Source organism: Leptonychotes weddellii, chromosome 6 (assembly GCF_054177405.1).
Source record: "Leptonychotes weddellii isolate Sample4059 chromosome 6, ASM5417740v2, whole genome shotgun sequence".
Lineage (NCBI taxonomy): Eukaryota > Metazoa > Chordata > Mammalia > Carnivora > Phocidae > Leptonychotes > Leptonychotes weddellii.
The window spans coordinates 24810943-24826528 of record NC_138374.1 but is presented as its reverse complement, the minus strand read 5'-3'; the positions used below and the strand labels follow the sequence as shown (position 1 = coordinate 24826528).

Genomic DNA, 15586 nt, shown 5'->3' with positions numbered 1-15586 from the left:
TTTAAAGATTTTATTTATTTATTTATCAGAGAGAGAGCACAAGCAGGGGGAGCGGGGGAGCCACAGGCAGAGGGAGAAGCAGGTTCCTCCCTGAGCAAGGAGCCCGATGCGGGATTCGTTCCCAGGACCCTGGAATCGTGACCTGAGCCGAAGCCAGATGCTTAGCCGACTGAGCCACCCAGGCAGCCTGGCACTTTTCATATATTTAAAAAAATTTTTTTAAAGATTTTATTTAAATACTTGTTAGAGAGGGCATGCTCATGCACATAAGTGGAAGGTGGGGGGAAGAGGGAGAGGGAGAAACAGACTTCTTGCTGAGCAGGGAGCCAGATGTGGGACTTGATCCCAGGACCCTGAAATCATGACCTGAGTTGAAGGCAGACACTTAACTGAGCCACCCAGTCACCCCCATATATATATATATATATTTAATTGAAGTGTAATTAACATACAGTGTTATATTAGCTTCGGGTGTACAGTGTAATGATTCTAAATTCTATACATTTCTCCAGACTCATCAAGATGAGTGTACTCTTAATTCCCTTTATCTGTTTCACCCATTCTCCTACCCATCTCCCCTCTGGCAGCCACCAGTTCGTTCCCTGTATTTAAGAGTCAGTCTGCTTTTTTGTTTGTCTCCTTTTTTTTTGTTTATTCATTTATTTTGTTTCTTTAATTCCACATATGAGTGATATCTTATGGTATTTGTCTTTCTTTGACTTGTTTCCCTCAACATCATACTGTCTAGGTCCATCCATGTTGTTACAAATGGCAAGATTTCATTCTTTTTTATGGCTGTCTAATATTCCATGGTATGTATATACTGCATCTTTTTTATCCATTCATCTGTCAGTGGACACTTGGGTTGCTTCTGTATCTTGGCTATTGTATATAATGCTGCAGTAAACATAGGGGTGTATATATCTTTTTGGATTAGTGGTTTTGTTTTTTGGGGGCAAACACCCAGTAGTGGAATTAATGGAACATATGATAATTCTATTTTAAATTTTTTGAGGAACATCCATACTGTTTTCCACAGTGGCTGCACCAATTTGCATTCCCACCAACAGTGCCTGAGGGTTCCTTTTCCTCCACATCCTCATCAATAGATTGTATCTAGTATCCTTTTCCAAATATATTTTATGCTTCCTTCCCCCCCCAACTCCCCCATTTTTTTTTTTAAAGATTTTATTTATTTGAGAGAGAGAGGGCAAGCTCATGAGCAGGGAGAGGGGCAGAGGGGGAGAAAGAAGCACACTCCCCAATAGCAGGGAGTCCAGTGTAGGGCTCGATCCCAGGATCCCAGGATCATGACCCAACCTGAAGGCAGACACTTAACCAACTGAGCCACCCAGGTACCCCTGCCCCAATTTTCTTTATGGGACATCAATTATACATATGTTGGATTGCTTGATTATTTCCCACAGGTCATTGAGATGTTCAGGTTTTTCAGTTTTTTTCCTTAGTGCTTTATTTGGCATATTGCTGTTTCTTCAAGTTCACTAATCTTTTCTTCTACAGCTGTTAATCCCATGTCATGAAATTACCATTTTAGACATTGTACCTTTTTTTCCCTGGAAGTTATATTTCATTCATTTCTTCTTTTTAAAGATCTTATTTATTTGAGAAAGAGATGATCCCTTTTCTTTGAATTCTTGGTAATTTGTATTGAATGCTAAACATTTAAAGAAATAAAAATGATGGAGACTCTAAATGATAGCTTCCTTAAGAGGGTTTACTATCCTTTTCATGGACATATCCCTTTGGTTTGATTGAGGCTGCTTTATTTCTGGTGCCTTTTCATGGTGTCAACTGAAAGCCTGACTTTTTTTTTTTTTTTTAACCAGGGCATCTTGTCCTTGATGGGCTCTGTATGCCAGTTTTTGGCAACTTAGCACCATGAGATTGCTGAAGTATGCTTTAAATCTGGTTTTTCAAATCTGACTCTTTGCACGCAAAACATAGGCCCAAACGTCAGCAAATGCCCAGGGGGAAATTGTATATAGAATGTCAGGTTCACCACAGTACATTTCCATTCTGCCTAAAATTTTGGCTCCTAAAGTCTTGGCTGCATTAGTTGTTCTCTGATGCCTTCAAATAGCTTTTTGTATTTTATTCAGCTTTTATAGTTGTTTTTTTCTGCATAAAATTTAGTCTGATAAAATTAATACACCATAGCTGAAGCAAAATCCCAGTATTATTTTCATTAATTAAAATTTCATATTATTTTAAAAACATTTTCAAGCTCACAGAAAAGTTGCAAGTAAAATGCAAATAACATTTTGCCAGAAATCATTTGAGAGTAAGGTACAGACATGATTTTTCATCACTCCTGAATTCTTTGATGTGTATTTTCTACAAACAAGGGCATTCTCCTACATAACCTGTTAATAACCATCAAAATAAGGAAATTAATATTTTTACATGACTGTCAACTAATCTATAGACCCTATCCAGGTTTTTCTAGCAATCTCAATGTCCTTTATAATAAAGCAAAAGGATCTAGTTCAGAATCATATGTAGCATTTAGTTGTCATATCTCTTTAGTCTCTTTCAGTCTGGGATAGTTCTTCAGTCCTTCTTTGACTTTGATGACATTGACATTTTTGAGGTTTATAGGCCAATTATTTTGTAGATTGCTTTTCAGTTTGGATTTTTCTGACGTTTTCTTATGATTAGATACAGGTTATCTATCTTTGGCAGAATATCATAGAGGTGATGCTGTGTTGTTCTTACTGTATTCTATCAGATGACATATGATTTTAATTTATTTCATTATTGGTGATATTAATGCTGACCACTTGCTTAAGATGTCAGCCAGGTTTTTCCACTGCAAAGTTACTGTTTTCTCATTTGTAATAAGTATTTATGTGGGGAGGTATTTTGAGACTATTCAAGTATCATGTTCCTCATCAAACTTTTAGTTTATTCTATTACTAATAGAGTCATGGGTTTCTGTTTTACTCCTTGGCTTATTTTATTAGTTATCTTTTGCTGCATACCAAATACCACAGATTTAGTGGCTAATAATAACATGCAACACACATTTATTATCTTGCAGTTTCTTTGGGTCAGGAGTCTGGGCATGGCTGACCTGGGTCATCTCCTGCAACATCTCTTGTAAGGCTGTAGTCAAGGTGTTGGCCAGCACTGAGGTCTCATTTGAAGACTTGATTGAGGAAAAATCCACTTCCAAGCTTACATGTTTTTTTGGCAGAATTTCTTTCTTCAAGGGTCACTGGACTGAGAGCTTCAATTCCTAGCTGGCTGTAGGCTGGAGACCACCCTCAGTTCCTTGCCACATGGACTACTTGCTTCATTAAAATATCCATGCCAAGAAGGCAATAGTGTCCGTTAGCAAGATGGAAGTTACAATGTAACTTAGAAGGTATTAGGCTGTCCCACACTCAAGGGGATGGGATTATACAAGGATTATGAATGCCAGGAGGTGGGGATCATTGGGGGCCATGTTAAAGTTTGCCTACCACAGTTATAATCCATTATTGTCATTTATTTTGATGTTCAATTTGTCCCAAATTTAGCCTGTGAGCGCCTTTCATGCTGGCCCGTGTGTCATCTTGCCATGTCTCCATCACCCTTTGAGTACCACAAGAACATATTCTATGCTCATCTTAAACTTTTCCTTGCCCAAGTCCTGGAATCAGCCATTGTTCTAAGCAGTTTAGAGAGTTTTAGGATCATTAAATGTATTCATTGCTGTTAGCTTGTTACTTGTTAGTGGGTCTTCTCAGTTGATAGAGCTGGGGATCTGTTTTTGTGTACACGTATCCCCTGTTTTATACCACTTTGCTTTTACAAAAGACCTGCTTTAGTACCTGTTTTCACTATCCAGAAGAAATCTGAAGGGGATTTTCACTTTCATGAAAAAAGGAGAAAAGTGAAAATAGCATTCAGTGTTTGTTATGCGTAGAGGCAGCATACACCCTGAGCAGTGAGAGTGGCACCGCCAAGCTCCTCTGAGAACCACACTCACATCCCAGCATCAAGGCTCCATAGTTTGAACTGTGTCTGTGAACATCTGTGCTTTATCTCCCTTTATTTGGTGTGTCCATTAGCAAGATGTGTCCTAAGGTATCAGAAAGTCGTTAAGAGAGGTTATTTTTTGGGTCTGGGAATACTAAAAAATGTTTCCATACAAATTAATGGCAATTCCTTCCTTGCTTTATGCCATCTTGGATTTTGAAAGTTTTCATAGGAACACTGTACTTTTCTCTCTTTTTTTAAAGATTCATTTATCTATTTCAGGGAGAGAGCATGTGCACATGCTCGTGCTAGTGGGGGGGTGGCAGCAGGAGAGAATCTTCAAGCAGACTCCCTGCTGAGTGGGGAGCTTGACATGGGGTTCCCCACGACCCATGAGATCACGACCTGAGCTGAAACCAAGAGTCGGATGCTTAACCTACTGAGCCACCCAGGCACCCCAGGAACACTCTACTTTTGGATGGCAAGGGAAACCTGTATTTGGGTACACATATACATATATCATTTACCTAGAAATTTCTCTATGTATTGTAAGCTTTGAGCTCACAATAATTTCTTCAATTCTAGTTCAGTAGCATAGGATTCATTCTATTTTTCTTCCTTACTGTATTTGTAACTCTTTTTTGATTAGGAGAAATCTTGCTCTTACTATCCTCAGTATTTGATCTATCTTCTTATTTGATCCATCCTCCTATATAGCTCCTCTCCTATTGCTGTTAGAGGGCTCTTTATTCCCTGCCCCATACTCTATGTGGATGCTTTCCTTACCCCTTTGGTTTCCCACTATTTGCATTGGGCTCTTCTCCCACTGGGTCTGAAACACTGTATTGGGTCATTGCCCCTCCACCCTGCTTATCCCACTGGGTCTGAAACTCAGTGCTGGGCCAGTATCCATCCCTTCACTCTCAGTGAATGTCTTCTGCTCAGTTTGGGAACCCTAGCTGCCCTGCCCCCCTGCACTGCCCTGCCCCATCACATTCCTCATCATACTGCTCACTGCCATTCTGGTCCCCCATGTGGAAGCCTTCCTCATTCCACTAGGGCTGTAATACCCCATGTCAGGCCACCCTCTTGTGCAGATTTTTTTCCCCTCACCCAGCTTGGGCTCTGAAGCTCTATGCCAGGCCTCTTCCACCTCAGGGACACCTTTCTCATACCCTTTGGACTCCAAAAACATGTATTGGGCCACTGCAACCACGTCTACCACTCAGCTTGATGCCTGGTTAGCCTGTACTCACTATTAAGTGTCAAACTGAATTATTCAAGTAGGAAAGGAGACAAGGGAAGAGGAATCAAATTTTATTTAAAAAAAAAAAACTCACTAGTTTTTTTTTTTTTTTAAAGATTTTATTTATTTATTTGACAGAGAGACCACGAGAGAGGGAACACAAGAAGGGGGAGCGGGAGAGGGAGAAGCAGGCCTCCTCCCGAGCAGGGAGCCCGATGTGGGGCTCGATCCCAGGACCCTGGGATCATGACCTGAGCCGAAGGCAGATGCTTAACCGACTGAGCCACCCAGGTGCCCCTCACTAGTATTTTTACAGCAAATGCTTTTAACCTAGCACATCACAACTTACACAGAAATCAGTGATTCCCATATCTATATAATTCTTACAGATTTATAGCCAAGCTTTCATTCCAAATTTTTACTCATATGCCAGAGGTATATTATGTCATATTAAGGATTTCTGAGCTTATCTAGCTCACTTTTCCTTCCGCTGTGTCTATCAGTGTTACTGCCATCCTTCTAGTCATTCAAGTTTGAAAACTCATAGTTATTTCTGACTCATCCTCCTTCTTTCCTTATAGTTAGTTAAGTCCTATTAAGTCCTTTTTAAGTGCCATTTTTATGGGGCACTGTCCTAGGTACCCAGAATATCTAGTTTTGAATCCCATCTTTACTGCTTGCTAGGATGCCTATCAACTTTTGTTAATTTATTTAACCTCTTTGGATCTTATTTACCATGCTAGATTGTTTTGCAGTGAGTAAGATAATTGTGAAAAGAGCTTTATCTAATACTGTTCCAGTAAGACCTTCCAGTCTGGTAAGATTGGTCTTAGTAAAGTAACCATTATTATCTTATCAGTATTCTTACCTATTCCATAAGTAAAAATTGCTTCCTTCTTTTTGGTATGTAGCTATAAGTGATCTCTCATCATTAAGCTCACATTTATTGAGTATCTACTATGACTAGATACTGGAGATAATCAAAAGATAAGATATGACTCATACCTCTGAGGAATACAGTCTGGTAGAAGAGACAAATATGTAATTAATTTACATATAGTAACAAGTGCTAAATAAAATTAAAGCCTGTGTCTGAACTTTTCTAAATTTTAATTAAACTTACATAGCAGCTACTGTCAAATACAATTTAGTATGTTATTGTATTTTCCTTACAGTTACTGTTTGTGTTGGTTAATTAATCTCCCTAAGAAAGAGCAGGTCTTTGTAGTGGTGAGTCTTTGGGTTTAGGGGAAACAAGCACATTGGGGTCTTCTGTTATGGCCATATAGTCACTGTAACTCTTCTGAACTTGAGTTTACTGTTAAAGTGAAAATATTAATAACTCTTTGACAGGGTTTGTAATCATTAAATGAATAATGTATTTAGAGGGTCTAGCACAGTTTATGCCTGATAAATTTTGGTTCTCCTCTCTTTGTACTCCATGTGTATCCATTCTGGTAAAGTATTTGATTGATGGATGACTTTATTGATTCTATGGTCTGCAGTTCATAATGGCTTCCAGAACATTTTCAAATACAAGTGACATTCATGGAAGCCTTAGTAATGACATCACTTTACTTTTTTTTTTTCCTTTGCATTCTTATTTTAATTTTACCACAACCTTGTGCAGTAAGGCTAGGCAGACATGACTATCCTATCTGACAGGTGAGAGTTTCATTTTTGAAGTGATTGAACTAAATTGGGATTCTTAAGAGGCAGTCATTGAATTTGTATAGGTAGAGTCTGAATGTATTACATGGCCTGTGGAATACTGTAGTTCTCTTGGACTGACTTTTTAGTTGATATAGTAGTAAAAAGGGAATTCTTCTATTCCATGGCTTAAGGATACACAAACTCTCAATGCAGCAATCTTTTTATTGTTGATTATTATAGCTTCTATTACTCCTAGAAGTTGACCAACAGGGACCTGAGTTTAGGAGATTTTGTCATTCAGCTTTCATGTAATAAATGCTGAGGCCAGCCCTTTGCCTACAGGGCCCTCTATCAGTGAAGAGGAACTGTGACTTTTCTCCCGGCAGCCAAGTAGGGGGAGGAGTCGAGGTTTTCACTGTTCTCTGTGAAAATGAATTTGTGCTGTTGAACCTGAAGGGCACTAGATAGTATATTCTTCTTGAAGCACTGGAGAGACCCTTTGTTGCAACATTTCAATCTCTTTCTGATTCTTCCCTGTAGTAGAAAGCATGTTCAAGCATTTTTTAAAAATGTTGTGTGTGCTTCTCAAAAGCTAGTAAACTTATTCAATTGGATAACAAACTTCAGTTGTAATAAATTATTATAGTCTTCAACTTTCTTTGATTTTGCAAAGTAGAGTTAGTTGGAGTGAGGTCAAGTGGGAATGAGCTGACAAGACAGATATGTGCTGTGTAGACAGGATGAAGGCACATGTGTGATCCAAACTTTGTTGTAGCTTTTGAGATAGTGCAGGAGAAACATTTAAGGAATAGGTTATTCACAGTCCTTTAACAGTTAATAGAAGTTAAGTATTTAAATGTGAGAATACATTTGCTAGATTGCAGTTTAGTTTAGAACCTGCTTTTTTTTTAATTAAACATTTTTTTTTAAAGATTTTATTTATTTATTTGAGAGAGAGAGAGAGAGAGAAACAGCATGAGAGGGGATAGGGTCAGAGGGAGAAGCAGGCTCTCCGCCGAGCCGGGAGCCCGATGTGGGACTCGATCCCAGGACTCTGGGATCATGACCTGAGCCGAAGGCAGTCGCCCAACCAACTGAGCCACCCAGGCGCCCTAATTAAACATTTTTTAAGTGTAGAGAAAAAACCTTAGAAATTTAAATATTTTGCAGCCTAAACTTTAAGTAGAAAACGATTTGTGCTTTTCAGGTTTTTAAAGGTAAGTTTTAAAGGGGATTACATCTTAAACATGGGAGGACAGAAAAAGTCTTAGATCTTTGTCAGCAATTGATGAGTCAGGATGGCCCTGAAATATATAGAATATATAAGAATAGTAACCAAAATGACACTCCTTTCCACCCTGTTACTTCTTGCCCAAATTTCTTTTGATTTTCCCCTTCCTTTAGAAAATGCTCCTAAATGTATAGAAGGGAAGGAGGTAGAGTAGAAGTTACAGCCTATTCCATTAATTTTGTGATTATATTTTTTTCTCAGTGTTTTTAAGTGGCATTTACCAGTATGGGTAAGATTAATTGTTACAATACAAACCAATTTGAAAATTGGTTTTTAAATTGAGCTATAATATATAAAATCTTATGATAATGTGCAGATATGACTATATGCAAGTGCAGTTTTCATACCCACACCAATTGTCTTGTAATAATCGAAAATGCATCCTCTGTGTGGTGTTTGCAAGTTAATGCTATTTTAGAAATCATACCAATATATCCAGTGGCTTTCCTGGGTGTTTGTGGCTCATTATTGATTATAATTTTATTTTGAAATTTTAGTTTAAGGGGATAGGGTAAGTCCTTTCAAATTCCTAGGAGTTTGGTGGAGGAAAGGAATAAATGAGTAAGGAAGAGCATTAAAATGACTAATAGTAAAGAAAGTCATAATAATTAATCAAGGACATACTGCAACAATAACACAGGATCTAATATAGAATGAAGGAGATGAAACATTTCAAAGAGGAATGCCATAAAAACTTACCAAGGAGTGTTCACAAATATGCATATTTAATATAAAGAAAGAGATCCTGTAGGTGGCTTCAGTATGGCTAAAAGTGCATGAGCCATCATCTACCTCTTCTGAAGGGAAGGGGAGAAGTGAAGCTGTCTTCCAGTGCCTGCTGCTTTTTCTTTCTACCATTCCCTTTTTCCTCTTCTTTTTTTTCATTCTCTCTTTTTATTTATTTTCACTTTTTCTCAATCTACTACTTTTCTGAAATTCAGTCCCACCTTCAGAATGAGACTTTCTTATGCTTGGCATCCACAGAACTTTAACCAACTGCTTAATAATATGCAGTGTCTCTCATTAACCATGAGAGAAACTCACTAACAACAAGTTGTTGTGTTTTTTTACATTAACGATTTTAAACATAGAAGAATTTAAGTTTGAGAGAATGTCACTAGAATGGATTTTTATCTCTCGTTCATTGTTCTGTCCCTCATGCCTAGAACAGTACAAGGAAAATGTATATATACATATAAATAAATAAATACTTGTTGGATGAATGACTAAAAACATTAGACTTAGACATTTTTAACATCATTTACTTATAAAAATTATTTTAGTGAAGAACTTGATGCTTCCAGTGTACAGCAGTAATAGGAGAACAGTGATTCTTAAGGAAAAACTTTTTTGTCCTGTTCTCCCTTTTTCTTCTCCTTGTTGCCTTCTGACAACATGAGAATCTCTCTTCCTGAGAACTGGATAAGACTGAAATCAGTATAAAAAGTTCTAAGGAAAGTTGGAGTAAATGAGAGATGTACATTGGCAGGGTGAAAGGGAGAAGGAAATTACAAGTTCACAGGATGGGACTAAGATGGGTATTTGAACAAAACATCAAGTTAGTTATTAGCTAGAGAGCCAGGGCCAATTGGAAGGACAGAGAAGGTGAGTTAATGTAGGCGGTTGGGAAAGATCAGATCAATAGAGTGCTTGGATTTCATACAATAGATAAAGGGAGCCATTATGAATTATTGGTGAGAGTGACGTGATAGTAAGGTGAACACAGTTATTCTATTTAGCTGCTGTTCGTAAAATGAATTATAGCTTGAGGTGAAGAAATATTGGAAACAGTGAACAAAGTTAGGAGATTGTTTTAATAGTTCAAAGCAGTGTAGCTGTTGTGGTTGGTGTGTTATCCAGTGATGTCTTTAGCAAATACCCTTCTTTGAAGTCTGATGTCTCCACATGACCTAGGGATGGATGGAGGCAGGAAGAAGAGTTCTGTACTTAAGAAGCAATAGGCCAGCATTCCAGTTCCTACTTCTCTACATTCTGAATTCATGATCATGAATAAAAACTTTGATTTTTCTTGGGCATTAGTCACCTTAACTATAAAATGAGAAAATAATGACCTCAAAGCAGGATCTAGACAAAAATCTTTATTTTTTTGGAGTCCTTTGTAGCACACTATTCTTTTTTTTTTTTTTTTTAAAGATTTTATTTATTTATCTGAGAGAATGGGAGACAGAGAGCATGAGAGGGGAAGGGTTAGAGGGGGAAGCAGACCCCCTGCCGAGCAGGGAGCCCGATGTGGGACTCGATCCCAGGACTCCAGAATCATGACCTGAGCCGAAGGCAGTTGCTTAACCAACTGAGCCACCCAGGCTCCCGTAGCACACTATTCTTACATCAGTTATAGAGAGTGTGACCAATAGATACCATATTTTGTTTCCTAATACTAATTTCTATAACTAGAATATTTTAAGAATAAAAAGTCCCATGATGATATTCAATACTTTAAGACTTAAAATTTCCAGTTTAATACTATGTGTATTCACTGCTATATTTTAAAATATGTATTGCTGTTTTTATATGTGCTATGATCAGGTATTTAGTTTTTTTAGTACTGTTAGATTGTTGATGGACCAAACCTCAGCCTGGGATACATTTAGAGAAACTTGAAGAATGTAAAAATTCTTCTAAAAGATACAGTGTTTTATAAGACTATGGAAGCAATAACACTAATACTATTTAATTAGTATTACTAGAAATCATCATTTCTACCCTTTTTGCTACTGAATACATTATATGTATTTTTATACTCACACATACCTTTTTATTTAGAAGATTTTAATACCAGCAACTTTTTTGGGTTCTTTTTCTCTTTCTCTTTTTCTGTCCTTGTCTCTCTTTCTTTCATTGTTGTTGTTTTCCCTTCTGTTTGGGTTGTCCTCCCCCCACCCCACCCCCCAATCCATCTGGAAAGATGGAAGAGGCAGCTGCTATGGTAACTATGCATTTTGGTTAATGAATAGCAGACTGACAAGATACATAAAACATACGCAAACCGTGCAGAGTTGGCTGCTGTCAAAGCTGTGGGGGTATAATACTTTCTCTTTTCCTTCTCCCCACCTTCTAAAAAAAAAAAAAACAACTTTCCTGTTGTATTTTGTTTTCTAATTTACCATTCCTAATAAGGAAATTACCATGAAGTGTTCTTTTTCTGTTTAGTCTTTACAGTATTTCACCCTGTGGTGGATTCATGGGAGATGAGGTGCACAGAGGAAAAGAATTGATTAGTTGGATTAAGAAGTAGATTTCCTTTAGACTCATACATAAAAGAACAGAGACAAAAATTTTTTACTATTTGTTTTTTTTACCTATAACCTCCTTTCTTTCCGCTTGCCTTTTGGCCACTAGTGCCCCTTTCAAGGTTCTCTCCGGGGTTAGAAATAGTAAGTAGTATGTTTCTTGAATATGTTTCTGTCATAAAGGCCAGCTGCAACTGGAATATTGCATTCAGTCAAGCCTTGAAAATTCCTGTAATCTGTGCCATCCTGTCTCATACTGTCCCATCTCATAGTTGTCCTCTCTCTGCAGTGCTCTATGCCCAGGTCTCTGTGGCTGGGCTGCTCCAGCCTGGCGGACAGCATGCCTTCGCTGCGATGCCTGTATAACCCAGGGACTGGCGCACTCACAGCTTTCCAGGTACTTTCTCTGTCTCTGTGGGTTATTTGCGGGCATTAGTGTGTGTGTCTGATTTCATTCGTGTGTCCTCCTTCTTTCCTATGCTCTACTTATGTTCACTTTCTCTCCTTCATATTGCCTGTATTTCACATCACTCAGTACTCCTTTAACGATTCATTTTTAATGTAGACCCAGACTGATCCACTCTTAAGACATTTTTATTACTGTGATTGGTTTGCCAGAATTGATACAGCACAAGTTGACTGTTGGTTTTCATATCTAGTACAAGTATGATAGTGAATTTTAAAGTAATTTCAACCAATAGCATTTATTATGTAATGTTTGCTCTGGACTTACATAAAGCCAATTAATGTAATTAATTAATTACAACCAGTTGCCTTGACACCTTCTTGTGTTTTTCTTATGATTATTAAAAATAAAAAGTACTCTAATTCAGAGTGTCTCCTGGTTATTATACTCCTCTATATATTTTGGGGTAAGATCTGCATTTAATTATCTCTTAATTAACAGGTCTAGTTTCAAGGTGGAAAGGCCTTTTAAGACCTTGAGTACAATATTCAGCTTGAAACAGTCCAGCTGGTCTTGCATGAACTGACAGATTCTAGTTCCTTTAGCCTTTCTTAGAGGCTATTAGGACAATCTAGGCTGTGAGAGAAATCTATAGAGAGAATGGAACATTTGTAGAGAAACATGTAAGAAAGAGCTTGATGTCCATATCTTACAGATTAGGGTACTATATATGGTGATTTTCTTGGCAGAAATGTTATCTGTTCACCTCAGGTATTTGCAGTTTGTGTTTCACATTTAATAGTAATACACAAGTTAGCTTTTTGTTTGTTTTTAACCTATGTAGTTTTTACTCTATTTAGAAGAATTTCAAATGCAAGCTGTAAGCAAGCATCAGAATGCTTATGACTAAAGTCTTAGTTAAAAGAGAGGAAGTTAAGTATTCTCCATTCCTGAACTGTGCTAACAATTGCTGGTCCTTAATGATACTGTTTTAGTGGTGATAATGCTAGATATTTCTATATGTCCTTTGTAAAACATAATATTAAATTTCCTTTGCTTGTCTTAGGAGATTCAATATATGAAAGTGCATAGGCTTCTAACATTAGTTAAATCACAGCTTACATACTGTCTTTGTCACTAGTATGATCTTGAGCAAGTCATTTCACTCTCATCCTTATGTTCCCCATTTGTACATGGGGACTACAGTAAAGGCATGCAGTAAATGGCTGCTGTTGTTACCATCTTCATCATCATTAATATTATTGCTGTTGTTGTTAGAGAATAGTGCTATCCTGACAGTATCAATTTATTTCAAGTATTTAAACTTTTGCTACATGTCATATTGATAAAGTTTCTGCTGTTGAGGAGCTCATGGACTAACCTGTGGGTTTTAATCTTTTGGACATTGTAATAAGTTTAGCCAAACTACAAAGTCTAAGAGAATAGTCACTGGAAGACCGCCCGCATTTCAGACACCAGTTGCAAGTCTAGGAGCCCCCATGACCACATTCATGTTTGATAATTCACTAGAAAGGACTCACAGAACTCACTGAAAGCTATTGTACGTACAATTTAGTACAGGGCAAGAATGCAGGTTAAAATTAGCCACAAGCAAGAGACACATGGGCAGATTCTCAAGGGGACCAAACTTAGAACTTCATCATCTCCCCATGGATTCATGACCTGGCCATAGTATATGACAGTATACACAAGGTATTGCCAACGAGGGGAATTTACCCAAGTCTTTTGTGTCTAGAATTTTGGGGGGACCCAATTACAAACTGCTTGCATGGCTGACTGTTAGTATCTAGCCCCTTCTGTAGGTCACACTAATGCTTTCAGTCTCCATTTCCTCTCAGGATTGGAACTGATAAAGTATGGCTCAAAGCCTCCACTGTAAGTCACATTTGTCCAGTGGCCAAAATCCTCAGGCAAAGAAAGACACCCTCTTAGGTAAAGAAGTTCCCGAGGCCTAGATACCACCTCCCAGTAGCCAAAGGCAGAGGCCAGACCTATCGCTGGGTAAGGTTAGTTCTTCACTACACAGGGGTCATGGACTCCTTTGAGAATTTGAAGAGAACTATTGATCTTAGAAAAATGCATATGACGCATAGGCAAATGGTTATATGTATAATTATTATATTTCTATTAAATCACATAACCCCCAGAGTATAAACTCCCAAACTGAAAAATCCTATGAGAGAAATGTGCAGAGAGCCATAAGAATATATAAATGAGGAACGTGATCTAATCCGAGGGTGAGGGTAAGGAAGATCAGGTAATGTTTGAGTTAAGGTCTTGAGGATGAGTAGGAATTAACTAGGCAAAAGGGAGGAGGGGGAAACATTTCAGGCCTAAGGAAGAGGCAATGCGAAGACCCTGGGGACAGGTGGAGCTTGGTGCATTTAAGGACTCTACTGAAAAAAGACTATTATTTCAGAGAAGGAGGAGAATGGAGCTAGGAAAGACTGGGAAGCTTGATCATGCAGAAATGATTTGTGGGTCATCTTAGCCTTGATGCTAAGAAGAACAGTAAGCTGTTGAAAGGACTTAAATACAAGTTTGGCCTGATCAGATTTGCATTAATTTTTCTTATTATTGGTAAAGATTTTTTTATTTATTTATTTATTAGAGAGAGAGAGAGAGAGAGAGAGCATACACATGAGTGGAGGTGGGAGGGGCAGAGGGAGAGGGAGAAGCAGACTCCCCCATGATGCGGGGCTCCATCCCAGGACCCCGAGGTCATGACATGAGCAGAAGGTAGATGCTTAACTGACTGAGCCACCCAGGCACCCCCAGATTTGCATTTAGATGTATTACTCTAGCTATTTTTTTTTTTTTTTAGTTTTTTTTTTAAAGATTTTATTTATTTTTTTGATAGAGACATAGCGAGAGCAGGAACACAAGCAGGGGGAGTGGGAGAGGGAGAAGCAGGTTTCCCGCAGAGCAGGGAGCCCAATGTGGGACTCGATCCCAGGACCCTGGGATCATGACCTGAGCCGAAGGCAGACGCTTAACGACTGAGCCACCCAGGCACCCTACTCTAGCTATTTTAAGGACAATTTTAGTAATTGAAGAGAGAGATGGTGGCAGTTTGGTTTTGGTCTGGTACTCCTTTGCATTCTTAAAAATTATTGAGGACACCAAAGTGCTTTTATTTATATGGGTTATATCTATTGATATTTACTATTTGAAATTAGAACTGAGGAAAAATTTAAGTATTAATTTATTACTTCATTTAAAGTAACTATAATAAACCCATTCTGGGGCGCCTGGGTGGCTCAGTTGGTTAAGTGCCTTCCGCTCAGGTTGTGATCCCAGGGTCCTGGGATCAAGTCCTGCATCAGACTCCTTGCTTCACGGGGAGCCTGCTTCTCTCTCTGCCTCTGCCTTTCTCTTTCTCTCTCTGTCTCTCATGAATAAATGAATAAAATCTTTTTTTAAAAAAAGCCCTATCACATGCTAATACAAATAAAATATTTTAGGGCACCTGGGTGGCTCAGTTGGTTAAGCATCTGCCTTTGGCTCAGGTCATGATCCCAGAGTCCTGGGATCCAGTCCCACATCGGGCTCTCTGCTCAGTGGGGAGTCTGCTTCTCCTTCTCACTCTCCCTCTTTCTCATATAAATAAATAAATTCTTTTTTTTTTTTTTTAAAGATTTTATTTATTCATTTATTTGAGAGAGTGAGAGAGAGAGCACATGAGAGGCGGAAGGTCAGAGGGAGAAGCAGACTCCCTGCCGAGCAGGGAGCCT

At 38.3% G+C, this 15586-nt stretch overlaps 1 protein-coding gene across 3 annotated transcripts in view; it reads left to right on the top strand.

The window, feature by feature from the left end:
• BTRC (beta-transducin repeat containing E3 ubiquitin protein ligase) overlaps window positions 1–15586 on the top strand; it is a 153914-nt gene that overhangs the window by 46214 nt on the left and 92114 nt on the right. For 2 of the 3 annotated variants that reach the window (XM_081822829.1, XM_081822831.1), the window contains exon 2: window positions 11715–11822. The exons of the other annotated variant lie outside the window; for it this stretch is intronic. In XM_081822829.1, the coding sequence (XP_081678955.1) occupies window positions 11715–11822 (108 nt within the window). The remainder of the gene's footprint in view (window positions 1–11714; window positions 11823–15586) is intronic. 3 annotated transcript variants of the gene reach the window in all.